We start from the raw sequence: 26,759 nt of genomic DNA on the forward strand, positions 1-26,759 counted from the left end.
GGGAGTATAGGCCTACTTTGTGTTCTTGCAAATGATGCCTGACATTTTTGGTCATTTGCCCTTTTTGAAGAATGCAGCAATAGAGCCACAACTTCCTGCGGAGTGGATATTGTGGGGTTCTTGATGCAGAACACCATCGCTGAATTTGCCTGAGCTGTACTTTCTTACAGGGATTGCCATTGTAGTTTTGTTTTGTTTTGCTTTGTTTTGTTTTTCAAGTGTGGCTGTAACACTGCTTGTTTTGCATATGATGGTCATTGCAGCTAGAGAGTGCATATCTTCTCTGGATCATTCCAAACTTCATGATGTTTCACCTGGGTGAATGGATCCCAGATGATGCATGCATATTCCAGGACAGTCCTGAGCGGCATGGAGTAGCAAAACACCTGAACTTTATGATACTCGTATCTTCGTCTGGAGAGAGTCTTTGGTTGAAGTATAACCTTTTTAAGCTGCTGTGGCGATTTGATTCCAGCTGAGCCTCCTATTGGAACTCCAAAATATTTTGCACAATCCGCTTTCTCCATGGTTTGCCATGAATGCTTATCTATTCCCTGGGTAGGTCTCGGATGGCAATAGCTAGTTGCAATACACAGGATTGCTTCATGTGGAATGCATGTTGGGCCTCACAGTATGTCGAAGTTTTCAAGATGGTCCATGATGTCGCAGCTGTGGACTGTATACTCCAGGACCATGAGTCATTCATCGCAGTCATACTGTAACAACCCACCAGCTTTACACTGGCCAATACAGGCCCACCAGCTGGAAACTATGCAAATATTGCCCATGAGCTTGACACTTAGGCAAACCAGTCCCATAATGAGTCCGACAAATGGGGGAAAAGATCTATGAGACTTACACTGAATAGATTAAACACTCTGTATATCAGTCTCGTGGGCCTTGTTTTCCTCGAGTGTCGAGATAATGGCCATATTTGCTAGTCTACATAACTAACCCAAACATAACAGTTGTATTTGAGGTCACTGCCATCACTCAAGAAACTTAAGCTTTATTTCTGAAGTAATTGACCTCTCACATTTCAGAGACCTGTTACTATAAACCAATGCTCTGTGGAATATGCATACACACTTTGATCAAAACATCAATGCGTGATTTGTACATGATTAAGCATTTACGATTACACCAATGAAGCCAAACATCAATACAGGTAAGCCTACACATCTGACCTCAGTGACCTCTCATTGTCCTGAGAGGTCAAAGTTAACGCACAGGCTAATGACCAATGTTCCATGGAATGACAAGATTCTTCTATTATAGCATAAATGATTGTACATCGGGTATTACAAAGTTGACCAACTCGTTGACTATACATAGAATATCAATATTCTGATATTTTGAGGTCATTGACCTGTCACCTTCCTCAGAGGTCAAAGGTAGAGACACGTGAGTAATTTCTCTTGCTCTGTGGAATAGGAAAACAATTCAATTGTAATACAAATGAATATAACATCATGTTTGTCATCAACCAATTGCACCAAATATCAATGTTCTGACATTTTGAGGTCATTGGCCGCATCATAGGTCATCATAGGTCATCAGAGGTCAAAGGTAGAAATCTGACTCGAAAGGTTCAGTGGAACATTGAGGCAATTCCTCTTACAAAAATTAGTTTTTAGTACATAATTATCGTGTTTCAGTTATGAGTGACGCATTAAAATATCAATTTTCTAACATTTTGAGGTCATTGACCTCTGAAGGTCATCAGAGGTCAAAGATAGAAACCTGTCAGGGCTCTGTGGAATATAAAGACAATTTCACAGTGACAAAAATTAAGTTTTAGTACATCATTACTGTGTTTTATCATTAACCAATGATGCAAAATATCAATTTTCTGACATTTTGAGGTCATTGACCTCTGGAGGTCATCAGAGGTCAAAGGTAGAAACCTGTCAGGGCTCTGTGGAACATAAAGACAATTTCACTGTGACAAATATTAAGTTTTAGTACATCATTACTGTGTTTATCATTAACCAATGACGCAAAATATCAATTTTCTTAGATTTTGAGGTCATTGACCTCTAGAGGTCATCAGAGGTCAATTCAGACTTACCTCCCGATCTTAAAATTAATCTTATAGCATGTACTAACAATGGTGAAAGTTTCATGCTTTAGTCAAATTTTGCACAATTCTTCGGCTTATCTGCTCTACTAAACCACTTAAGTGATGATGAAGTCCCTAGAGTGAAATCATGGCATATAGTGTCTAGTTACACACAGTGATATCACCTGAACAAGAATGTCTCAATAAAATACATGTACAAACATATAAAGTTATTCAATGGAATGTTACATGTACCTATTTGAAAATGGGTAATCCAATGGCCACTCATATATTTCTCAATGATCAGGTTTTTTATTCAATTCAGATCGTACAATTTTGTGATCTTTTATAAGATAAGATCTACTTCCTAACCAGAACAAAATATTAGAGAGGGCTATTGCATGCCACATCCACAGGTTTTTCCTCTCAAACCTACCTTTTTCCTTGTTTTCAAGATCTTGGTATGTGTCATACATCTCCCAATTTGTGACTGTACTGTCTTTGTCCTGTGAAAAACAAACAAACAAACAACAACAGCAAAATGAATTTAATGACTTTCCTTTGCTCCAATAAGAAATTCAACAGCAAGAGTCGATGGTCAAATGAATAAGATATGCCTTCTACATATTATTTAGCCAGAGGTTGACTCTGCTGAAGTTTGCTCGCCACTTTACAATAACAGAGCGTTTCAAAAACATAACATGGCAGTGTCAGATCAACAGGAATTGCAGAATGACAAACTCATTCTCCTCAGCTTAGGCACAGCATTCTTCAATTGGATATTTAGAGGTGTATGATAAATGTACAATATGTTCCCATCTTCGGTAGATCACGTATGTAGATTGTGACATGTGGTCAATGAAGACTATTACTTTTCACATCTCAATCAAATTAAGGGCAATGACAAGTAAGCTGACATAAATGCATCCATGCTTCATTAAAAAGCCAAAATGTAAAGAGAGTGACTTATTACGGGTAAAATGAACAATCTGTCTCGTCTGCAATCTAAACCATACATGCAACTGCATAATTGGACTGAGTCAGTGACTGTTCAGTGACTACCAGTCAGGTGGCCTTATCAAAGGAATAAAGCTGAAAAAAAAATTGATAAACATAGTTTGACAAATGTATCAACCTTTGTTTGTTAGTTTGTTTATTTGTTTGACATCATCTTTCCTACTACCGGAATATCATTTTCTATTTGGTGATCATGATTTTTTGCTCAACTCTGCACTTCTCAATACTATTAACATTCACCAAGTACATGTACTTGTCAATAGCCAACACAGCCGCTGGAAAGCTTTGCACAGAGGATGTGTGTAAGCTTTTCGGACACTCACCACATAGTTGACCCTTGTGGTCTGGATTTCCTTGTTCTTGGGAAGATCGTTGAAAGTCTGCATGCCTCGTTCAGCGTATCTATCATTACCGTCACGGCTCTTGCAGAGCTGTGGGAGCAAAGATATCTCAGCGATATGTCATACCATCACAACAATTGTTATAGCTATCTTGCCTTTCCTATTTCATACTTTCACCACATAGTTGACCCTTGTGGTCTGGATTTCCTTGTTCTTGGGAAGATCGTTGAAAGTCTGCATGCCTCGTTCAGCGTATCTATCATTACCGTCACGGCTCTTGCAGAGCTGTGGGAGCAAAGATATCTCAGCGATATGTCATACCATCACAACAATTGTTATAGCTATCTTGCCTTTCCTATTTCATACTTATCAACGATACATATTACAGAAGTTTAAAGCATATGAATCTGTATGTATTAAACATTGCTTCAAGATATCTTCTCTGTTAAATGTCATACATGTATAAGACATGAATCTTGTAATGGTGGCAGCTCTGTGTATCCTATTTTTATCCATGTTACTTTATTTTTCTCATAAATTGTTTAAAATTAGTTCTGTTTGATTAACTGTGATAAGATGTAGGGATGTTTAAATTATGTTCTGAGAAGCATATATGTGTTAAGTTTTTGGTAGATATCAGTATTCTTAAGAAGTACGTTGTACGTTTTATGTCAAATTGTATTTCAGGTGAAAGTCCTGCGGTTTGTGATTATGTTCCTGTTTAAAAAGTTTTAAATGTTTTTACATGTTTACATGTATGCGCAATGACTTAAAGCAAAAAGAATTCCCAGATTGGACAATAAAGATGAAATTGAAATTGAAATTCTTATCACTTGTTGAGGCCAAGGATCACACATAATTGTAGGCACTTATACAGAGGATGCCAACCTCACAAACAGCAGTGAAGTATTCTAAGCGATAAAAAAACATATTTTTAGTGGAAAAGCAGTATTTTTACAGGATTCTTGCAATAGACATGTAGGTACTGTAATAGAATTTGGGAACATAGTATTTTCTATGAAAACCTGTAGTATCTTTGCAAAAACAGTACAAAATACTGCACAAACAAGTAGCAACTGGCATTTCTGGTATACCAATAGATGAATAAGGCAGGCAGTATCTAGCTCTGAGGGTTACTTACATTTGGAGTGTAATCTACATTCTATCAAATAGTATCATGTACACACCAACAAACACACACATATCAGAGTAACAAATAGGAGCTAATAATGATTCTCATGCAATTAGCTCATAATCTAGAAAGATGTTCCAGGACTGTTTTACATTACATATTACATTGCAGCATGAACTATCTTGGGTGTGGCTACCTCTTTGTATTTCTCATTCCTGGTCTTGACGTCTGCTGCTTCGTCAACATCCGCTGAGACGCTGACCCCGGGCAGGTCCAGGAGCCAGATGGTCGGGGTCTCCGTCAGACAGATGGAGACCACATTCTCCAGGTCCTCCTCTGTGAGGTCCTCCTTTGTCTCCTCCCGCCTGGTTTGGATGTCTTCACCAAGGAAGATTAGGATGAGCAAAGTGAGACAATAATGTAAGCTGTTCTTGGATGTTACAGATAGGAAACATCAACCAAAGAAGACGTGGAAGAGACAGGGGGAAGAGGAGTTTTGGAAGATTTGCTTGAGGAAGGAGGATGCCCCAAGTCAGGCTAGGTGGCAAGAAGGTGTGAGAGTAGCCTTTTGACAAGGCCTCCTGGCTGAAGATTGAGACTAACTCGCCACACCGAGCACTGCGAGAAACGGGTGAACGCGAGACCGAGTGGCGCAGCCACGAGGCCTTTCGAAACCTGGGGTTTTTTCCCTACCGCCTCCCGACGAAGGTGAATATGAATTATTCATATATTCATGAGTCAGATCGCAGTTGGTATGCTAATGAGGATGTGTCAACACTGCTGGCAATGCAGGCAGCTACGGTTGAGCAAGCCGAAGACATGTATACTTATACGTATTCATTAGATGCAACAGCGTGGTGAGCAATGTGGTCGGTGATTGGCCGCTACCCTTTTTGGTAGGAGAATCGGCGAGAAACAAGGCTCAAGATAGGAAATTCATGTCAGGTTTCAAAAGGCCGCGTGGCTGCGCCGCTCGGTCTCGCGTTCACTCATTCTCTCGCAGTTAGTCTCTTTTTCAGCCACGAGGCCTTGCCAAAAGGCTAGTGTGAGAGGAGCAGTTGCTGCTACAGTGAGGTAAATCCAGGCATCCCTATCACTCCAGACAGATCATTACTGGATGATGGCGCAAGAAAAATTTCAGGAAAATTCAGATGGGCTATTCTTGGAAAGTCAGACTTCTTGGTCTTGTTGCTCTCAGACACAGCAAGTCGAAAGCATAAACTACATCAAGGCATGAACAAGACATGAAGTCATGGGTGAAAACTGACAGCTTTGATTAACTCCAACATTTACATAGAGACTGGGAATTATGGAAGCACATCTGTGGAGCACAATCCAGCATTTGCTAGCCCAAGTACTCAGAACAGCACCTGAAACAGGATCCATCATTGTTACTGACTTCTGGCAATGTGTCACTCACCTTCAAGCCCACTCAAGATGTCTTTCATAGTGGTGGGCTCGGCGATCTCGTCAGTGAAGGATTCGGTGTTGGACTGACTGGATGCACGTGACAAGCTAGCACCAAATACAGATCTGAATGAAACAGAACAAAACTGTGTCATGTAATCTATCGACAAATGAGAAAAACAAGCACTGGTCACATCACAATGGTGCTCTTAGGGTGAGTGGTTGTTTGATCTCTGAATAGAAACCAACATGAGGAATATCCTAACATTGCATCGTGGGTGACGGATAGTATGTCCTAAACTTTAATTTATTTTTTCATCCCAAAGGTAAATTCGCAGAGAGAGCCATATCATTTTCAACCATAACTTGACAAACAACTAGGCACAAGTTTTTGTTTAATCTTAACTCATAGGTACGCAATTAAAATGTAAACACAAGGCAACATAGAAGTGCTCAAATCAATTTTCCAAATCTATCAACTAATGGAAATGGAAGTTTACAATATTGCAGAACTGCCAATATTTCCCCACCAAAATCATTAAGGTTCAACAGAGCAGTCTGAAAGATACTTGTGTGGTCATACATGTACATCTTCAATTAGCAAAAATAATTCCAAACTCAGGGAGGTCTTTACATTCTCTTTGCGTGACTTCAAGAAATTTTTCAGACTGCAGACTCAGAGAGACCTGGAAGCTCTAGCTGCATTGCATGGCCAAGCACTGTAATATCAACTACAACTTTCGAATAATCAGGTAAAATATATTCAAATCCATTTCGATCATTTGTTCTGCCTCGCTGAGTGAATGATCAACCAACAAAATCAGAAAATCATGGAGGAAAACTAGAAGATACATGCAGGGTTCATGTCCCCTGGTCAAAGCACCATGCTGCAAATCTAGCAGGACTTTTAATAGATTCATGCTTGTAAAGTTGTTACGGATCAATGCATGCTTTTAACAAGGTTTAAAAAAAAAAGAAGAATCAATAGTGTGGAGGTTTGTTTACCTTGTAAAAGGTCCAGCAAAGCTTGTTGTCCCAGTTTGATAAATTGACGCTTGTGACATGAGATCTGTGGGCTGAAAGATTGATAGGAAAATGTCCTAATTACCTTACAATACTATAATCATGAGGCAGCATTGGCAAACTAGCAAATATCATTCCAAGTTTGAGAGATATCATAGGCATCTATGTTCTCATGATAATGACAGCAATATAAACTTTTCAGCACAAAAGGAAATTAAAGAGATAGTATAGTTCTTGTTGAGATGGGGTACAGCTTTTAACTTTTTGCGAGATAATTGGAAACCACTTATATGAAATACAATAGAGCATACAATTCAAAGAGGAATTAAAAATTTATTTGATGAAAATCGGTTTTGAAATGGCTGAGATATCAAAAACTAAAGTGGTTCTAATAAAATGTGAGTCCAACCTTTCATAAGGACCACTTTGTTTTACTTTGTTTTGGATATCTCATCCATTTCAAAACCAATTTTTATCAAATAAACTTTGAATTCCTCTTGGAATCGTTTTTCTCTTTAATATCTCGTAAGTAGTCTCTAACTATCTTTCAAAATGTAAAATCTGAATCCCCATCTCAACCCCCCCAAAAAAAGTATCATAACAAATTGATAATATGCTACTGTAATTGTGGAAATTTTCATGGTGTTGAATTTTTTGCGCATTTCACGCAACCAGAAGCTAGCGCGAAAATAAAAACACGCGTAAATTTTTGCATGCCATATGTCCCAGTAGTTGATGTCTTGATTCCGCCGAATTAAAAACATGCAAAACTCTTCTTACCCAATCAAGCGCGAAAAATTAGTTGCGCAAAAATATCCACTTTTACAGTACCTGCAATATAAGCTCTAATCATATGAAAGGATTCTCACTGATGGAAAGTAAAGGGGCTCACTAAAAGTCAAGAGAACATAGTGCTCAGTGTATTGCATAATGCTATGAAATCTTGGTGTGGATGTTTTAGGTGAAATCATGCCTGCCATTTACACCTCTTGGTAAGATGTGTAATCCAGAATGGTCATGGGGGGGGGGGGGGGGCTGTGCACAAGTGTTGATTCTGAGGCAGCTGTCCTAGGTTGTAAATCAAATTGTAAACAGATCATTTACCGTTCCCTGGGTGGACTCTCCAGCGTTGAACAGCTTGCTCTGCTGCTGCTTGACCGAGTTGGGGTCAACAACAAGGAGTGGCTGTGGAGTGACATCTGATCCATCATCATCGACCACCTGTTCAAAGATGGAGACAGTCATGGGGAGGGATGGATTTTTTAAGTTTGGCAGAGTCATGTGATGAGTGAAAGTTACTGACTCAGTTTGCGATATAATGTCTTTAAAAAAAAAAATGTCTAAAATCACATCTTACACTGTATAACATTGAGTACTAGAATACATTCTTTGAAGGCTAAATGCCCAAGATATACATAGGGTGCAACCATGGTAATAATGACATTTCAGAAGAAGAATATAAATCCAGTAAGAACATGACAATCAAATGCAAGAAAGAGCAGGCATTTGAACAGATGATGAGATCCAAATGCAAAATAGTATAATGATTTGTTTTTTGCAGGCATGGTGCCAGGTATTTACTTTCGGCAAACTTTGCCAACTTCCATAAGTGTTATGTGATATCAAACTGTCTATTAACAGTTCAACAGTGATATAATGTACAAGACTTCTTTGCCAGTCTCGTCATTTCATTTGCATTGTAAAGAATTTCTTGCAATATCTTAGGACTGTGTGGCTCACTTCTTAATCTTTGCTATAACTGTCAAACTGATTAATTTCCTTTTAACATTCCTTGGGAATAGCGGCCTACACTGTAAGATATGAACTGCATGATATGAGCACATACAGTAGTCCTGTATGCCTTTTCAAGAATGGGCCTACTTTTAAAACTACATTTTCTTGTCATTTCCCAAACGCATACAGGGTTCAAGCATACAATTTCACAGCACAGCTCCACCTCTGATTTCTTGATCTGAAAGATGGTTCCAAGGCCAAGGATGATGCTATGATGGTAAAAAAAAAAAAAAGGGGGGGGGGGGGGTTGGTGAGGTTGTCTGAGCTCAGGCACTTAAACTTGAGGTTACAATGGATGCCAGTATTTTACTAATATCTGTGTATGAAGGCACTGATAAGGTTTTTCATTCCATATTTTGAGCTTCAAATATAATAAACCAACCTGTATGTTCAGGATCTTTCCACCAAGCCTGTGGTGCTCAGTCTTGCTGTCAATGCCCACTTGGCTCTTTCTGCTTGAGCTGAGGGTTGTGCGTGACCCAACACCCAGAGTCACATTGCGTTCCTTGCCAATGCGATTCTGACTAGTGGACCCACTGATTTTGCTGCGATTTGCTGCATTGGACCCTCCTCCGCCAGGAATCTTGAGCATGCTGGTGATTGAAGAAAAATTCATATCACACAAAACTGCGTCACTCTTTCAATGGACTGCTGCCTAATGGTTAAACTCCATGTGCTGGAACTAGATAAGATCTCGCTCCCTTTTTTTCTTTGCTTGATTTTCAATTCAAACAATGTTACAGACAGAGTCACTCTGAGTCTGACTAAACTTAGAAAAACTAGATGCTAGATTTGGTTAGAGTTTTACAGACTAATGTTAGAGGGACAGGGTTTTTATTCTAACATCAGAATCTAGTCAATTTTTCAATTTTGTCAATCTAGTCAATATTATTATCATCATCTGATCTGATGACATAGAAGTTAGAACCACCAGAGTTCTATGGATATCATACTGTTGTGCTGTTAGTGTTACTAGTCAATGGGTTGAGTTTAACGTTAGAGTAGGCCTAGATTCATTACTAGATAGTTGATAAAGTGGTAGTTAGTCAGTAATCGCTGATATTCCACGCATATTTCGCGCATTGTTCGCGTAAGAACCACGCAAACTACGCAAAAATTTCGTAAAACAGCGCAATACTGCGTAAAATTTTTACGCGAAGCCGAGTTTTGAGCTCCTCAAAACATGGAACTGCGTAAAGTGCCGATCCGGCGCACATCGGCTGACAACTACGAAGGTTCAAAATTGTAGACAAACTCATGAAATGCGCATAAAATAAGGCTCGAATTTCTTACGTGATTCATGCGTTTACGTGACTTTTGGGCAGTGTGACAGGTCCTCAAAAGCCAGGTTTTTGAGCAGCTCAAAACTCGGCTTCGCGTAAAAGTTTACACACTTCTAGGCAGTATTGCGCTGTTTTAGTTTTTACGCAATTTTTGCGTAGTTTGCGTTGTTCTTACGCGAACAACGCGCGAAATATCAGTGATCGTTTGCAAAAATGTTGCCGCTATCACGTTTATGTGCGATTCATACGCAGTTAATTGTGATAAAGCGCAGATTATGCGTGATTTTCCGTGGACCTCTGTCGTCAGGTGTCGCGCACAATCACGAATTCGCCCTATTTGGGGCCTTTGCGTGCCTATGCGCTGATTAGTGATTTTTGAGTGATATTTCCGTAATTCTTGCGCAATTCATCGGTGATTTTCATCGCGTAAATCAGCGAAAATTCTCAACGGACAAGCACGCGCAAAACCAAATTTCTTGCGTGATTCATGCAAACTTACGCGACTTTTGGGCAGTGTGCCCGGGCCTTGAGGGTCGGGACTTGGCCGGGGATTTCTATACAAATATGCCCGACTTGTCGGGGACTTGGCCGGGGATTTCTACACAAATATTGCCCGGATTGTCGGGGAATTGGCCGGGGATTTCAACTTCAATTTTGCCCGGCCTGCCGGGGACTTAGCGGGGGATTTCCGTGAAAATTTTGCCCGACCTGTCGGAGACTTGGCCGGGACTTGGCCGGGTAGTGTAACATGCAAAATTGCAAGTGGGATGCAAGTCCCGGCCATCCCCGGGTACCCATGGGCCGGGACTGCAATTGACAAGTGCATTAGTCTAATTACTCTCGGAGCTCTGCACTCACCCTGGCCCAGTTTTTCCTTTTCCTGCGCCTGTTGACATCGTGAATCTGGTGTTGAAAAGTTCGTTTTCGATGGCTATTCTCGCTCCACCAATCAATTAATGCTGAGCTCGGCCCTTGAGCCCCAGCTTTGCTGACATATGAAAACTTAATCTAGTACTTGCAGTTGATCATAGCTCGATTTCTTGTAATTTGACGGAGAAACAACTTCCTCAGTATCAAAACGCGCAGACAGCGCACTCGTTGCCGACGTTAGGGAGCTGGGCCTGGGAGGATCGACGATGTTCGAAATTTGAACGCCTGCTTCCTATTTCTACACTGTTAGTGTTACACAGACACAATGAGGGGGAAATAACACTTTCCCTAAGCACAAAATACAAAAATGTCCCCTGTATAATATGATTTGCAATGTTCAATGCCGGCGAACACGAATGAATTGACAAAAATGATTAGCGTTGACTCTCCTGTGACCCATCAGTCCCATATGTTACAATCTGTGTGAGATGACACTCTGGTACTCCTCGACGTTCCGATTTAGCATAGCATAGCATAATAAACGACTGAAGCAGAGATCAGCCGAAGCCGCCGACGGAGTTGCCATGGGATTGATAGGATCGAAGTGTGTACATAACACGATTTGTGATTGGTCCAAGCAGAAAAGTAAGTCATATTCGCACAAACTTCAAATTGTTTTATAAGGTAATACATTAATTAAAAGGATGTAAAAAGGCATCAAATTATATTTTAGAATATTTTTGTTCATTTTTTAATTGAAAAATCTGATTTTATCCTTGTAATGTAATTTTTCTATCTAAAATGACTGCTATTCAGCAGACCAATTACGATATGGATAACGTACTGGCCCTAATGAGAACATCCGGGACTTTTTAGCTATTACGTCAGCAGCCCGTAGAGGTCGACGTTATCCCATAATACTGTGTTATCATGGCGGAGGTAAGTCACCGAAAAATCTCTAAATTTAGGAGTAAAATTTGACCTTTCATTGAGGACAAATGAGTGTGAAAGAGTTTTAAGCAGATTATTGGTATTTATTCTGTCAGCCTATGAGACTAAAAGTTGCTTATGTCCGTTTAAATATTGACAACTGTGGAGTGAAAGAAGTGATGTTTTGTAGCAAGTAACGGGTAACCCTGCAGGTTAGTGTTTCCCCACGTACTACATGTATACTCTATGTACTGCGCTGATGTATCGGCGCGCATGATTGATCGACCAATCGGAAGAGATGGCATAGACGTCTTATGTTGTAGGGCGGTGCATGAACATGTATCACTGCGGAGAATCCTATGATAGGGCCATATGACACTGTGCAGCTCCCGAAACTCCGGGGGCAGTGTGGTCGAAGGACCGTTGAGTTGGGAAGTTTAGAGTTACCGAAGGCCTGTCTATAGCGGTTTACGGAATCGTAGTTCATGACGTCCCTGACCCCAAATGTGCTTTGATTTTTAATTTTTAATGTAAATGCAGAATTATTATCTTATGAATGATATGAAGATATCTAATGAGATATGATAAAGAAGTGTAGTTCCCGTAATGTATCACCAGCGACTTATACAGAGGACAATTGTGCAGTTAATGACGTAGCGAAACTGTAACGTTAGGGCTGAAAAAGGATACCTAAAAAAGTAATGTTTATAGACAAAAGTAGTAAAATGTTAAAGGTCTATGTCCAGTTCAAGAATAAGCACTTTTTGGCAAGGCGTAGAAAGTCATCACTAGCCTTGCACAATTCGCTGTCTGTGCTTTAGAATGCGCATTCATTATCAGACACAAAGATGTCATAAAATTTGCTATTATATTATCATGTAATGAGTTACAATCCCCTACCCTCCTAAGTAACAATCCAAATAATATTTTGTTCTTTGATTTTAATTTCGATTTTAACTCTTTATTTTTAGATCAAAGTGAAAAGAGGATGTTCATGTATAGATCTATGCCACAAAAACAGTATTGCAGCCCATTTCCTAGAATTGATATGCAGTCTTCTGGTCCTATCTGGTGCCAACTGTGAATGAATTAAGTTTTATCATGGAAGGTATAATGGAATGTATGCTAACTTTGACACACCAGCCATACAGCTTCATTTCCATTCCACAAGTTTTCAGTGTCAAGAATGTGCTTTCAGGAAATGTCTGTATTTGTATGACTTCTTCATATGCATTTGATGGTATTATTGAACATATTGTCATTGATTTTATTGTAGTTACTGTGAAAAAGTAAAACATCACACAAAGTAACTTGATTACATTTATATTTCCTCCTCTCCAGCCGGCAACAAGCGACTCGAGTCCCGGTAAGCAAAATAAATAAATCAGTCAATCAATTTAAAAAATTTAAAAAAGATAATATAAAAAGATACAAAATAAAGATATATAAATAAATGAATAAATAAATAAATAGATTAAAAAAAAATAAATATTTATTATTGAGGAATTAACCAATGCAGATGGTATTGTTAATAAGAGATTAGTTCCACATTTTTATGTAATGTATACATAAAACCAATAAGAAACAGTGAAACTTTGACAAGTTCACAAGTGTTCAGTTTCCTCTTATTGTTTTGTGCCCCAAATAAAAAGTGATTAAAAAAAACAGCAACAACTTGTCATTGTAAATGGTAATGCTTTAAGGATAAAAAGTCGTCTTTGTTATACATATTTCTTAAAATCTTTTGTAATCTTGATATTCTACTTTTCCTATATTCTTTTTTTTTCTGTTGTACATCATAGATGAAACTTGTATTGACTAAGTTTTACTGGAATTTGTAGGAAGCAGAACCAGTGGAAAAATTCCCAATACCAAATGCTTTGCCAAAATGAGGTTCTCTCCACTGTTTTGATGTAATATAGAGGAAGTGTGTACTTCAAAGAAACTTGTGGTTTCCAATTAAGTTATTATCATTACCATAGAGCTGCCATCATATGAAAATTTTCTTGATTTATGCTTCATTTGCTTGCTAATGAAAAAGGGGATATTGAATTCCTTGTGTGGGCTTACATTGCTCTCACCACTCTGCACTTCATGTAAACTGAACACATTTATTTTCCATGTCAACACTGAGTTTTTGATGAATTTTTTTTTTTTTTTTTCAACCTGACTGCTTAGAAAATGATCGTGACTTTGATGTCACGGCCGAAATGATGGTCCATGACTATGATGACGAGCGAACGCTCGAAGAAGAGGAGCAAAATGAGAGTGGGGAGAGTTTTAGCAACAATGAGCTGGATGAACTAGCACAGGTGAGCATTTGCTTTAAGGCACCTTGCTATGTTCCCTGAAGAGGGAAGCTATCTCAGCAACAATTTTTGTTTGTTTTTCTTGATATGGAAGTCATGAAATAAAAGCAATACATTGCTGCTGTAGTTAGATGAAAAACTTTGAAGGAGAGTTTTAAAGAATATGATGAATGTTTAATATCATGTATTCATCTTATTTGGTATCCAATCTTGGAGTTAAGTCAATTGTTAAGATGGCAGTGGCTCTTCGGCATTTCTGTTTGAAATCTCATAGATTTCACGAGTTTGTCCTCACTAAAAAAAAAAAAAAGGAAGAATGAAAAGAAGAAGAAATATGTTAGAGATAAGAGGAACTAGAAATGTCGCTATGGCGACTGATGCCTCTGCCATAATGCATGATTCTCCCAATAGGTGTATGGTTCAATGTCTTCACAATGTGTTATGACAGTTTCACAAAACTGACAAAATATTGAAATGACAGGTTTGTCAGAAATATCTTGAATGTTCACTTTCCTTGAACTAGGTTTGCTATAATTGTCTAAGAGTGCAGGTACCTGTATAAATTGGGGAATTGAGAACTTTTACTTGACTTCTGACCTACCCTTTTATAAGTTTATGCATTGAGTAATTTTCAAGGTATGAAGAAAGAGTGTAATTACAGTATAAAATATATAGATATTGCATTTAAACCTGACCTTTGACCCTTAACCTTTGACCCTTAACCTTTGACCTTCTGGCTGGAAATTTCTCAGAGAATCTCCATTAGGGAATACATGTACATATCAAGTTTTAGTTTTAAAAATAATAATGTAAGCATTGCATATACTAGTATATGAGGGAAATAGTAACATTTTGAGGAGTTGACCTTGACCTTTGACCCCCTGACTAGTGACCCATGACCCCTACATTCCCTAGAAAATCCCTGCCAGTCAGTACATGTGTATGTACCAAGTTCCATGAAGATACATTGAACCATTTGCAAGAAAAGTGAAATTGTAACATATTCACCCAACCTTTGACCTTTTGACCTTTGACCTTATGACATGAAACTCTCTCTGGAGAATCTTTATGCAGTAGTACATGTCTACAATAAGTTTCAAGATAATACCTTTGGGCATTGCATGGATATGGGGGAAATAGCAATGTTTTTAACATTTGACCTTGACCTTATGACCTTTGACCTCTTGCCAATGTCACTAAAATCTACTCAACTAATTGCCCCATCATACATCATCCTTGGACCAAGTTTGGTGAAAGCTGCTTCATCCAGTTTAGAGTTATCACGTAAACAGATAAATTTTAGGATTTGACCTTGATCTTTGACCTTTGACCTCTGTCCAATTTCACTCAAAACCTAATCAAGTAATTGTCCCATCATACATCATCCTCAGACAAATTTTGGTGAAATTTGCTGAATCCAGTCTTTAGTTATCGCGTAAACAGATACAATTTAATGATTTGACCTTGACCTTTGACCTTTGGCCGATTTCACCGTAAACGAATGCGGACGGACGTACGTACGGACGTGCGGACGTACAGACGTACGGACGTACGTACGGACGTACGTACGGACGTACGTACGGACGTACGGACGGACGGACAGACGACCCGAAAACATAATGCCTCCGGCACCACTTTGTGGCGGAGGCATAAAAATTACAGGATAATGAAAAGACCGAGCTGAATGTTCAATATTATAAATACATCTAGTATGAAAGCCAAAATGTAACTTTTGATCCATAGTTTTTATGACTGTTTTGTACTGTTTTGTTTTCAAGTTTAGTGACTATATTCTTCTTAGTTATGCTATAGATGTATCACAGACATCTGTCACTTGAGCGTCGGTAAAAACAAATTCTCTTCATTGTAAGTTTTTTGTGACAAGCATGTACCTCACACATCTCAGGCTTATTATGACAAAAATCACACAATTAGCATGCCTTCTAACCTTTTACAAATAGTTATTTGTAGCAAAACCTATGCAAAAAAAAAAAAAAAAATCATATTAAAAGACCTCAACTGAGTTTTGCAAGTACTCTTAGAATTGTTGCTTTGATTTTCTGTCCAACATCTGATTCATTTATATTTGATGTCTTATTCTACTTTGCCATATTCTTCTGAGCAGATAGAAGAAATAACTTGCTAACCATGCATTGCTAGATAGTCATATTCACCTCTGAATTTGTGCCTACAGGATGCTGAGATTCCAATGGATGACCTCTTAGCCATGTACCTGCCACCCGAAGGGGGCGTGGCTAATGATGAGGAGGAAGAGGAAGAAGAGGAGGAAGAGGAGGAGGATGACCTCACCAATGGAGAAGAAGACTTAACTAATGGCGAGACGGAGGAATCATTACCTAGTGACGTGTACCAGGGGTCCAGGGATTCTACGCCCGGTCGCACGCATACCCAGAGATTGCTCAGATGTGAGTTGAATGCTTGAATTCTTTTCTACTCATCTCCTTGTCTCATGGTCAGTTTGGCCGTGAGTTGAATGCTGTTTGAATTCTTTCTTGTGTCCATCATTATATGAATTTCCATCTCCTTGTCTCATGATCAGTTTGGCCTACACAGTGCTCTATGTTTGCCTTTACCAGTGATGACAGCTATCATGTTCAACTGAGACTAGAACATCTGCCAGTTCTTTTTGATTGTTTTTGTTTGTTTGTTTCTTGTTTGTTTGTTTGTTTGTTTGTTTTTTTATGTCTTGTAAAGACTTTCATATGCATTGCTGTATGTGCAGATATGAAGACATGTCAATGAGAGAAATATGTGTCTATGGCATTGTAATCCAGCTGCTTGTGTGTCCAAGTATGAAGATCCCTTTGTCGTAGGGGTTGTGTAATGCATTTTATACATTGGGTCGTGTAATGACAGATAAGGTAAAATGTCAAATATATGTAAACAAAGGTCTCAGCAAAATTATGGACATACTTCTGTTCAGACGCATCATTTTTGTGCCCTATCAGTCTTCTGTGATGTGCTCATGTTTTTGTGGAGTTGTTATAGTCTTTTCACATCTTATGTAGATCACGTGTCTCAAATCTATTGTGAAGGATGTTTTTGAAATAGACATTATGTTTAACTTGTGGTACTGGTAATAGAAGAGTTACAGTTTTTTAACATGTTTAAACAAGAATTTTAATTCATGCCAGAGAAAGCAGGAGTAATAGTGCATGAATTATGCTCCTGTTTGTGTTAGTTGTTTTTTTTTTTCACTTTTGTATTGTTATGGCTTTGTGAGATGAGCAGGCTTCTCTTTAAAACTTCAGATTTCTTAAAATCACAAAGATAACAAATTACTGAAACTCTAAATGTTGGAAGTTTAAAGTGATCTTTTTGGGCAGACATACATCGACTTCATTGTGCGTCGAGTGATTTGAAATAAACTGTATTTTGTTTGTTGTTGCAGTTCTGTGAAACAAGACAATGAAATTCCTGCTGGACTGTCGAGCTGTAGAGAGATTGACTCATTGTGGGAGATCATGCATTTTTAATAATAAATTATATTTATTTGACTGCAGCGAGTGCCAATCCAGACGAAGAATCAGAGTCAGGCTCCGAGGATTCCGATTACGTTCCACCTGATGATTGGAAGAAGGTCAGTTTTATTGAAACAGTAAAACCATTTTTATCATGAGTTGCATCCATGATTTTGTGCTGGCATTTGTGATTCAGCTTTCCTGTTAGAATTGCATGCTATCTGTATAGTTTATTGCATTTTGTACAGCTGGAAAATGTAATGAAGGGATGAAGGACTATGTCACTCTCCATTGCTAGCTAACCAATGTTCTGAGATTTATGCTACTCTTTATCACAAATTTGATATTTCACCACCATCACTGAATGACATTTGAGTCGATTATATCATCTTGACTTTGCTTTCTTTTGTATTCTCTGTTTAGTCCTTAAAATGAGTTTGTTGAGTGAAAGATAAGGCTCAAAGTATGTTCTTGCCTCACTTTTTATGCCTCCGCCACGAAGTGGTGCCGGAGGCATTATGTTTTCGGGTTGTCCGTCCGTCTGTAATGAATTTTGTGGACAAGGTAACTATCAAAACTCGTTGAGATATCCTAATGAAACTTGGCATGTATGTGTATTAGGGGGTGAAGTTGTGCCTATCAACTTTTGGGTGCACATGCTCGAGGTCAAAGGTCAAAAGGTCAAGGTCAAATACATAAAATTTCACTATTTCCACCATATCTATTGAATGCCTGAAGATATTTTCTTGAAACTTAGTGTATACATGTATTACCCAATTAAGATTCTCTGGTAAAAGTTTGGGTCATGAGGTCAAAGGTCAAAGGTCAAAAGGTCAGGGTCAAATACATAAAATTTCACTATTTCCACCATATCTATTGAATGCCTGAAGATATTTTCTTGAAACTTAGTGTATACATGTATTACCCAATTAAGATTCTCTGGTGAAAGTTTGGGTCATGAGGTCAAAGGTCAAAAGGTCAAGTAAAAATATTAAAACTGTTTTTTTTCTCCATACCTTGGAAAATTGTTCAAGGTATCTTCATGGAACATAGCATATACATATACTGACTGGAAGTGATTATCTAGAGAATGTAGGGTTCATGGAGTCAAAGGTCAGGGGTCAAAGGTCAAGTGCAACACTTCAAAATTTTACTATTTCCCTCCTATCATGCAATGCCAGCAGGGTTATTTTTTTTTTACACTTGGTGTATGCATACATGTGTAACCTAATAGAAATTCTCTGGAAAGTTTTTTTGTCTTCTTTTTTTGCCTCAAAGGTCAAAAGGTCAAAGATCAAGTGAAAGTGCTGAACTAACTTTTTCCTCCATATCTCGGAAGTGGCTCAAGTTATCTTGAAACTTTTCTACCTGAAAGTGATTATCTTATGAATTTTAGGGTCAAGGGCCAGATGAAAATGATAACAATTTACTATTCAATTCAGAAATTGCACTTTTTCTCCACACCTGTACCTTGAAAATTACTCAATGCCTAAATGTATGAATGGGTCAAAGTCGAGTTAAAGTCCTTAAATCCCTAGATACATGCTCTCCTGTTCATCCAATTAAACCTAGGTCAAGGAAGGTGAACATTCAACACATTTGTGACAAACTTGTCATTTCAATATTTTGCCAATTTTGTGAAAATGTAATCACACATTGTCCACATGTACTATCTAGACCTATTGGGAAAATCATGCATTATGGCGGAGGCATACCAGTCGCCAAAGCGACATTTCTAGTTCATATTTACTCTATTCCCATTTCCATAGGTGTGTGCAGTACATCAGTGCAGGTCTACCCACCAATCTAATGTAGTTCAGCAGTTAGTGATATTCCTCATTAAAGGGAATCCAAATAGAGTTGACATTTGTCATGGGTTACTTTGCAAATGACTCTGATGTACTAATGTTTGGTGAGAATCTTTGATTTTGTAAGGATGGTTGTGTCAGTGATTCATACAAATAGTATCTGATCTTCCTTTTTCCTGTGTAGTGTATAAGTGTTGGGCATGACTTCCAAGCCATTGTGCCTGAGGGACTGAGCCCATACGATGATGCTCCAGGTGAGAATCCAGAAACCATGGTGATTCATTTCAGCTATATACATTGCAAGGCGGGTTGAACCAGGAAGTCATACTGGAGCCATGAGTGACTGTACAATTGAATTGGTCTTTTATTAGATGCTGTGTAAACCGGTATTAAGCATTTATGTTGGTGAAATGATTGATTTGCTAATGTCTGAATAACAGCACTTCTGGGAGGCGTTTCATGACGCATTTCGTCCTGTCGGACAAATTTACTCTCAGCCAATCAGATGCAAGGATTCAGTTTGTCAGATGAAATACCCCCCTGATAATTATAAAACTTGCGTGGCACAAAATGATACCTGTGTACTTTGTAAGCAGCGTACAGTGTAAATAGTATTGAATAGGAATTTACATGTTAGATTTGAAAATGCAGTGTTAGATTCCTTGATATAATGAATTTAGTTGAACAAGGACATTACATTTTGTTTTGTTCTAATGCCTGAGGATAGTGTATGGAGGAGTGTATCTGGTTTTTATGCATGTGTTCCTGTGTGTGTGTCTGCATGCAGGCATATTAGTGTGAATCTATCAGCCATTTGCTCTTCGTGTGCCTAATGTCTCATTGCTCACACATTATGGCACACAGTGTACGAGAATGAGGACAGACTATTATGGGATCCCAACAAGCTGCAGGCAGCTGATGTAGAACGCTTCCTAGACCACGTCCACCAACCTCTCCCCGGCGTGCAGGGACTAAAGGCCCTCCCCACCGGCTGCCACATCAGGGATGATGAAAGGGTATGTACCCACCACCACCGTGCATTTTTTAGATGAGATGATTTTGTCTCTTTGTGACGGAAGTGTTTCTTTTCAGCTTCACTCTAGATATTGATGACGAGAATTTGACTTGCGGTATTCCGAATAGCGTGTACCTCCAAGTATTATGTTGAAGGAAAATATGATTGATTAATGGCACCTCTGCCTTGCTTCTTTTAGGCACTCTACATCCTCCTACAATGTGGGCACAACGTGGAGGAGGCCCTCAGGAGGCATCGGATGCAGATGGCTCCGCCCGCCGACGAGATGAGCCTATGGTCAGAGGAAGAGTGTCGCAACTTTGAGAGCGGCCTCCGCACTTACGGCAAGAACTTCCACCTTATACACCAACACAAGGTAATGCCAGTCACTTGAAATTCAACTGCTCAGTGAAGTCTGTCAAGCCCCTTGAATATCCTGGATGCTCCAGATCAATGCAGGCGACTACTGTTATAAAATGTCCTTGGGACCAGCAGTTTGTTTGTTATATAGAAATTTATTATATCCGAAATGAATTTGGCATTATAGACATTATTGATTATAATTCTGGGACCTGAATTTATACTTCGATGCAACAAATTTTCATCATAACTATGTTGGTTCTAACAGAAGAGCTCTGTATTCAAAGCATTCAAGCACTCTACCAAAGACTCAACATATACTGGTGGACTACATATCATACTCCAGAAGTGTACTTCCACTCATCTGTTTCCAGACAAAACCATTGTCATTAATGATCCCCAGGCACTGGAGTATTGGAAAGTCTTGTGCCCAGATCCATTCAATGTTTTTACAAAGGCAATCTTATCATATCGACCAATTAGTCCTTGTTTGTTCATTAGAAATACTTATTAATTTTTAAAGAAAAAAAAAAACAATGTTGGTCAGGTATTTCTAAATGTGCGAACATCTGTTACAGTAAAGTGTGAGGCCTTTATGAAAGATTAATGAAAATAACCAATTCACTAAATTTCAGTCCGGTTTGTCTACGAGTTTTGCTTCACAGTTGGTAGTAACATGGTATGCTAATGTGGTTTAACATACTATACAAATGCATGCGTTAAATTAATTGTCCTAATCCTGTACCTGTATGTTGAATTGCATGGCTGATACAGCTCCACTGACCACTATCACTGTAAACCCTGTGACTGTCTTAGGTCAGAACGAGATCGGTTGGTGAGTTGGTCCAATTCTACTACCTCTGGAAGAAGACAGCGCGGCACGACATGTTCGCCAATCAGAGCCGGCTAGTGAAGAAGAAGTATCACTTGCATCCAGGCATTACGTAGGTTGACTTCTCTTTCTCTCTCTACTCCGCTTGCGCCAGGCTTTGCGTAGGTTTTCTTGGCGCCGTTTCTGCTTTTCTGAGCAGTTACTGCTTATTCTCTAATGGTCTGTTTCCACCAAGTCGATGGAGAAGTCTTACAAAGAGAGTCAATTACTTTTCTGTTTTGTTTTTTTACGGGGGGGGGGGGGGGTTCGGTAATGGTTGTTGACTCCTTTGTGAAAGGATAGGGAGCTGGCTGCATGAAGGAAAAACTGGCAGTTTTCATTTATTTGTCAAACATGGAGAATTCTTAGCAAAAACTTGTCAGTTACTGTCTTTTATTTTTTAAATTAAAGTTGTTGACTTCTCGGTGGAAAGATAGGAAGCTACCTGGATGTTGGAAAAGCTTCAAATGTTTCTGAAGTTTCTTAATTTTTTAATCAGTTGCATGTGATAATTGCATGGGTAAAACATTTAGTTCTGATGATAGTGTGCATTTCATTCACTATGATATTGCCCCTGTCATTAGCATATTTTGGAGCCTTTTAGTTAGGGACTTAGCATTAGGTGATTGAAATTTTTATGCATATCTTTCAACCATGAGTTCTGAGCAGAAATCAGCAAGTTTACATGTCAGAAGGATTCCAAATGAAAAGGGAAACATTACACCAGTGATAGCATCATAAGTCTTATGGCCCTTGACCTGACATCCAATTCATTTTAAACTAGAAAAGCCTTCAGAGAGCTCGGACCTCTGCCAAGCAGCTCATTTCCACCCAGAGACGCATGCTGAAATTGCCCTTATTTCCCAATGATAAAGAAGCCTTTCTGTTGTGTCTCAGTGTCTATCTCATCAGCAGCTTACTGCACACTGCGCCTCGAGTGCATGCTCAGTGCGCATGTGCACACCTCAAATACATGCAGCTTGAACTCCCTCTTTTGTTGACCATATTGGCCAATGGATAATCCTTCCGAAAAAGAAAATTAAAAAAGTATCCTGGATCCAGACAATTATTTGGATCATTACCAAAATGTAATAATCTTTTCATTGTGTCATCATCGATTTCCCGTGTACGTTTCAGCCAATATGTTCACATCTTTTTGAGTTATTTTGCAAAAAGACAGATAAACTGACGCCAACAAAAACATAACCTCCTTAATAGCAGAGGTTGTGAAAAGGAAAGTTGAGTACAATAAAAAAATAAAAAAAAAATTAAGTATGGCAAAGTTGTGTGGTACCTCAGTGTGTATGGAAAAATTATTTGCCTGTCTGTCTGAAAGCAGTTTGGCATATTAGAATGCTAATAGTAAACCTCAACCCCCCTCTCTCTCCCTTTCCACCACACCCAAAGGGATTACATGGACCGGTTCCTTGATGACATGGACAACAGCATGAGCCCTCCACCCGCTCAGTCCCTCTTGGATCGGAGCCGGATCAACAAGCCCCCCAACCAAGTGACCATGCTGGCGCTGAACGGTGTGCCAGATTTGCAGAACTGTTCCCCCGAGCTGGGCGTGCTTGCCAGTGGAGACCTGCCAAGCGAGGCGTCGGCCTCTGTTAACTATGCAAGCACGCGCACCCTACCCATCACCTCAGAGGACGGAGTCCCGCCCACCAAGAAACAGAAACTGAAGGAGAGCAATGACCTCCTAGTCCTGGAGAATCTCAAGACTTTCATTGCCAGCAATGGGGGCATGAATCTGCCCAACTCTGCCGAGCTGGTCACGCCAATCGATTCCCCTCCTGCGTCGTCGGCCCTCACACATAACTTGCAGAACGTTGACCCCAGTCTAAAAGCCTACCACCAGCCCACCTCGTCGGTAGCTGCAATCAGTGGCAGCTTTAAGGGAACTGATGCGATATCAGCGAGAGACAAGTTTGGTGCGGTTGTGAATCAATGATAATGAGTTGCGGTGGATTGCTTAGCAACGTGCTGCAGTATTCTGTGTGACAATATGTATATAGTGCCAGAGAGATGCAAACTATTCAACAGATATTAAGGGTTTTTTTACCATTATAGCATCTTTTTGTATGTTTGTAAAAAAAGAAAGAATGAGTATACCTTCCCGTTACCATGATGATATTTACTTCTCCAGCACGAAAACAGTGATGGACGACGCAAGAAGTGCAAACTACCGTATGGATAAACACATGTCTCCTGTAGCTCTTTTGCAAGCTTTCAAAGAGTATGGCTTTTACAAAACACTTGGTTAATGAGCCTTTGTGTTGCATTGTTTTACTTGTGCACCACATGAGTTTATTTTCTAGCATCTTTTGTTGAAACCTTTGCAAGAATTTACCAAAGCGTTATCAGATGCCACCTTCACCGCGCAAGAAACCGATATGCAAAATGCACGGCATACTATGTAAGAATTTATATTTTGATATAATAGTAACCACTTTAAGCTCTCCTGAGGCTCGAGTAAACTAGTGTGATCATTCATCGTCCAGCACGCATTGTGTATCTTGGGGGCCGAAGTGGGCGCCAATTTATACTTTTTCATCTTCTTGAAAAACGCATGTTCAAATTTGTCACCAAACTTGGTATGTATTATTGCTAGGGTGATAAAATATGCATTTGCAGCAATAGGCGCAATACCCCTCTTTCGGCCCCCAGGGGACCCCAGAGGACCCCAGAGCCCCAGATTAGAGAATCTTTACAAAATCTTCTATGAAACCAAAAAAAAAAAAGTGCTCAGAACGCATGGTAATATAGGTGAGTGTTTGTACCCTCCTGTGGCCATTCCCAAATTAGGGACTAATTTTCTCACCTACTCATCTTTTTTTTTCCCCAAAAAATGTGTGGCTGGATTTTCACCAAACTTGGGAGGTGATAGAAAATATGTTTGGTAAAACAGGCACCATGCTACCCTTGGGGGCCCCCAGGGCGCCCCAAAGTGAAAGATGTTCAGAAAAAAAAAGAATCTCGAGAACCAGATATGATAAGAGTCAATAGTATGAGTGAATACATCAATGAGTGTGCTTTCTAATTTTGTGTGACAGATCCGGGGCTGGCTCCCTCGCAACCAGGGCCAAATATGGGGCCAGTTTTTAATCCTTTTGAAAACATGGTAAAATTTTCTCTTTCACATTATTTTTATCATTAGTATGATACAATAAGTAAATGGACACCATGCCCCTTGGAGGCACCCCCCTCCCCAAGATACATTTGTGTTTGCTATATTCTTTTAACCCTAACTAGGCCGGGGGGGGGGGGGGGGGGGGGCCTCCGAGGCCCCCCCCTCGACGTTCCGCGCGATGTATCGCTAACGTGAAAAGCTATCGCCGCGACGTTTCAGGGCTTTTTCCTGTCGAGTCTCCCGCATCTTTTGACACCAAATTTGCGATGCCCGGGCGCGCGGTTCCGAAGTTTCGCATAAATATGTACATGCATGTCAGACCAAAAATTGCTCAAAAACGTGAATTCGTGTACAATTTCAATGGAAACTGTGCTTACAGTCAAATTTCATAAAAGCATGATTATTTTGGGGTTTTATTGATTAAAATCAATTAATAACATATTTTCTTGTTCGGAACAATGTCGCGGACAAGTTTCATCGAAAAAACAATGAAAAACAAAGTCGAAAAAACAAAGAAATACATAAGAAATTCAAAAAACAATAAAATACTTAAGAAATCTTTTCGGATAGCTCAATTTTTTTCTCTTATATTTGCTTAGGACACTCAAAAGAATATTTACACAAAAAAATGTGCCCATTTCGAGCTTTATTTAGTGATTTATACCAAATTGTCTGATTTCATGCATCATTATGCATAAATTAGCATAATTTAGCATAAATGACATTTTTTTTTTTTAATCTAACTTCGTAGTACTTTAGATTACACCATAGGCAATGTGTGTGCCAATTTTCGTCGCGATCGCGCGGTCGACGGCCGAAATCTGGAGGGGGGGCCTGGGAGGCCCCCCCCCCCCCCCCCGGCTCTATGATCTACCTAAATAGCCCGGCCTAGTTAGGGTTAAGATAATAGGAAGAATGCATTAAAGGTGAACTTGCGATACTCGGGTGAGCACTAGACCCACTTGGTCTCTTGTTCCTTACATTACGAGAATGTTTCCATCATTTTGGGCTATTTTCAAAGCTGTATATCGTGGACAGAAAATCTATTTCTGCTTGGGCAACCTGAAACAGTTTTTTGTAGTCCATTCCAACTTCCTTTCACAAAGCCTACATGGAGAATTTGCAGGCGGGATATTTTATGAAATGGTTTATTTTTTATTGGCGTATTTCACTGATTAAACAGAATACACCCATCAGCCTGTATTATTATCAATTGGTAAACCAGTGTACCTGTGCAACAGTGATCACTTCATGCTTCCTACGAGTTCAGCCTAGACTGATGGAGAATAACAAGGTATTAGATAGAGTGTTGTCTGGACCAATAACTGAGATGTTGATTAGTTTTGTTGTAAACTTACGCCTATATACTGTATTTGTGAATTGAAATCCCCCATTTTATTAATACTGCAAAATCTTGCTTTTCTAATCTTTTTGTCATGTAAAAAATAGTTTCTGTTTTCCTATTCCACTATCCTATGAAACAAACAAACAAAAACAGAAGTGTGTCAGACTTTCATGTGAAAGACAGAACATGTGACTCCCATCAAAACAGTTCTTAGTCCATTTATAAACTCAACTTCACTGGTACAATGGAACCTCATTATAGCGAGGTGGGATGAAATGAGATACCCCGATATGAGACAATCTTGCATAACCAATTCCTTTTATATTCTTCTGTTTTCTTTTTTCCTCCCTGGTATAACAAGGTACTTGCTATAATGAAGAAATTTCAGTGGTCCCACGCATCTTGTTACTAGTATAACGAGCATCCCTTGTACCCAATTGCTGGAAAGTCCTGGATAATTCGATTCACTCTGAGTTTGAATCTTGATGTCTTGTCAGTTCTTTGCATAACCCTGTGGTAGTCTTGCAATAACTTCTGAAGTGACAACGAAAGTGTTCGGCCGAAAGTTACTCAT

The 26,759-nt window shown here is 39.3% G+C and overlaps 2 protein-coding genes across 3 annotated transcripts in view; one reads left to right on the plus strand and one right to left on the minus strand.

Annotated features, from left to right (window-relative positions):
* Positions 1-11,186, minus strand: part of LOC140237357 (dynein axonemal intermediate chain 4-like) — a 36,911-nt gene extending 25,725 nt beyond the window's left edge. Inside the window, exons 1-8 of the mRNA XM_072317294.1 lie at positions 10,918-11,186; positions 9,159-9,369; positions 8,087-8,203; positions 6,965-7,035; positions 5,973-6,085; positions 4,749-4,930; positions 3,598-3,705; positions 2,499-2,568 (exon numbers count right to left, since the gene is read on the minus strand). Of these exons, the coding sequence (XP_072173395.1) occupies positions 2,499-2,568; positions 3,598-3,705; positions 4,749-4,930; positions 5,973-6,085; positions 6,965-7,035; positions 8,087-8,203; positions 9,159-9,369; positions 10,918-10,955 (910 nt within the window). The 5' untranslated portion in view covers positions 10,956-11,186. The remainder of the gene's footprint in view (positions 1-2,498; positions 2,569-3,597; positions 3,706-4,748; positions 4,931-5,972; positions 6,086-6,964; positions 7,036-8,086; positions 8,204-9,158; positions 9,370-10,917) is intronic.
* Positions 11,187-11,848: 662 nt separating this feature from the next.
* Positions 11,849-24,883, plus strand: LOC140236782 (mesoderm induction early response protein 1-like). Of its 2 annotated transcripts, XM_072316716.1 has the most exons (10): positions 11,849-11,868; positions 13,201-13,225; positions 14,038-14,171; positions 16,363-16,594; positions 17,693-17,769; positions 19,643-19,712; positions 20,323-20,474; positions 20,673-20,849; positions 21,650-21,777; positions 23,112-24,883. In XM_072316716.1, the coding sequence occupies exons 1-10, from the start codon at positions 11,860-11,862 to the stop codon at positions 23,659-23,661; spliced, it is 1,554 nt and encodes a 517-aa protein (XP_072172817.1). In that variant the 5' UTR covers positions 11,849-11,859; the 3' UTR covers positions 23,662-24,883. The 2 variants fall into 2 exon arrangements, with proteins under 2 accessions (XP_072172817.1, XP_072172818.1); XM_072316717.1 differs by lacking the exons at positions 16,363-16,594; positions 17,693-17,769.
* Positions 24,884-26,759: the final 1,876 nt, after the last annotated feature.

This window comes from Diadema setosum, chromosome 13 (assembly GCF_964275005.1).
Source record: "Diadema setosum chromosome 13, eeDiaSeto1, whole genome shotgun sequence".
Classification (NCBI taxonomy): Eukaryota; Metazoa; Echinodermata; class Echinoidea; order Diadematoida; family Diadematidae; genus Diadema; species Diadema setosum.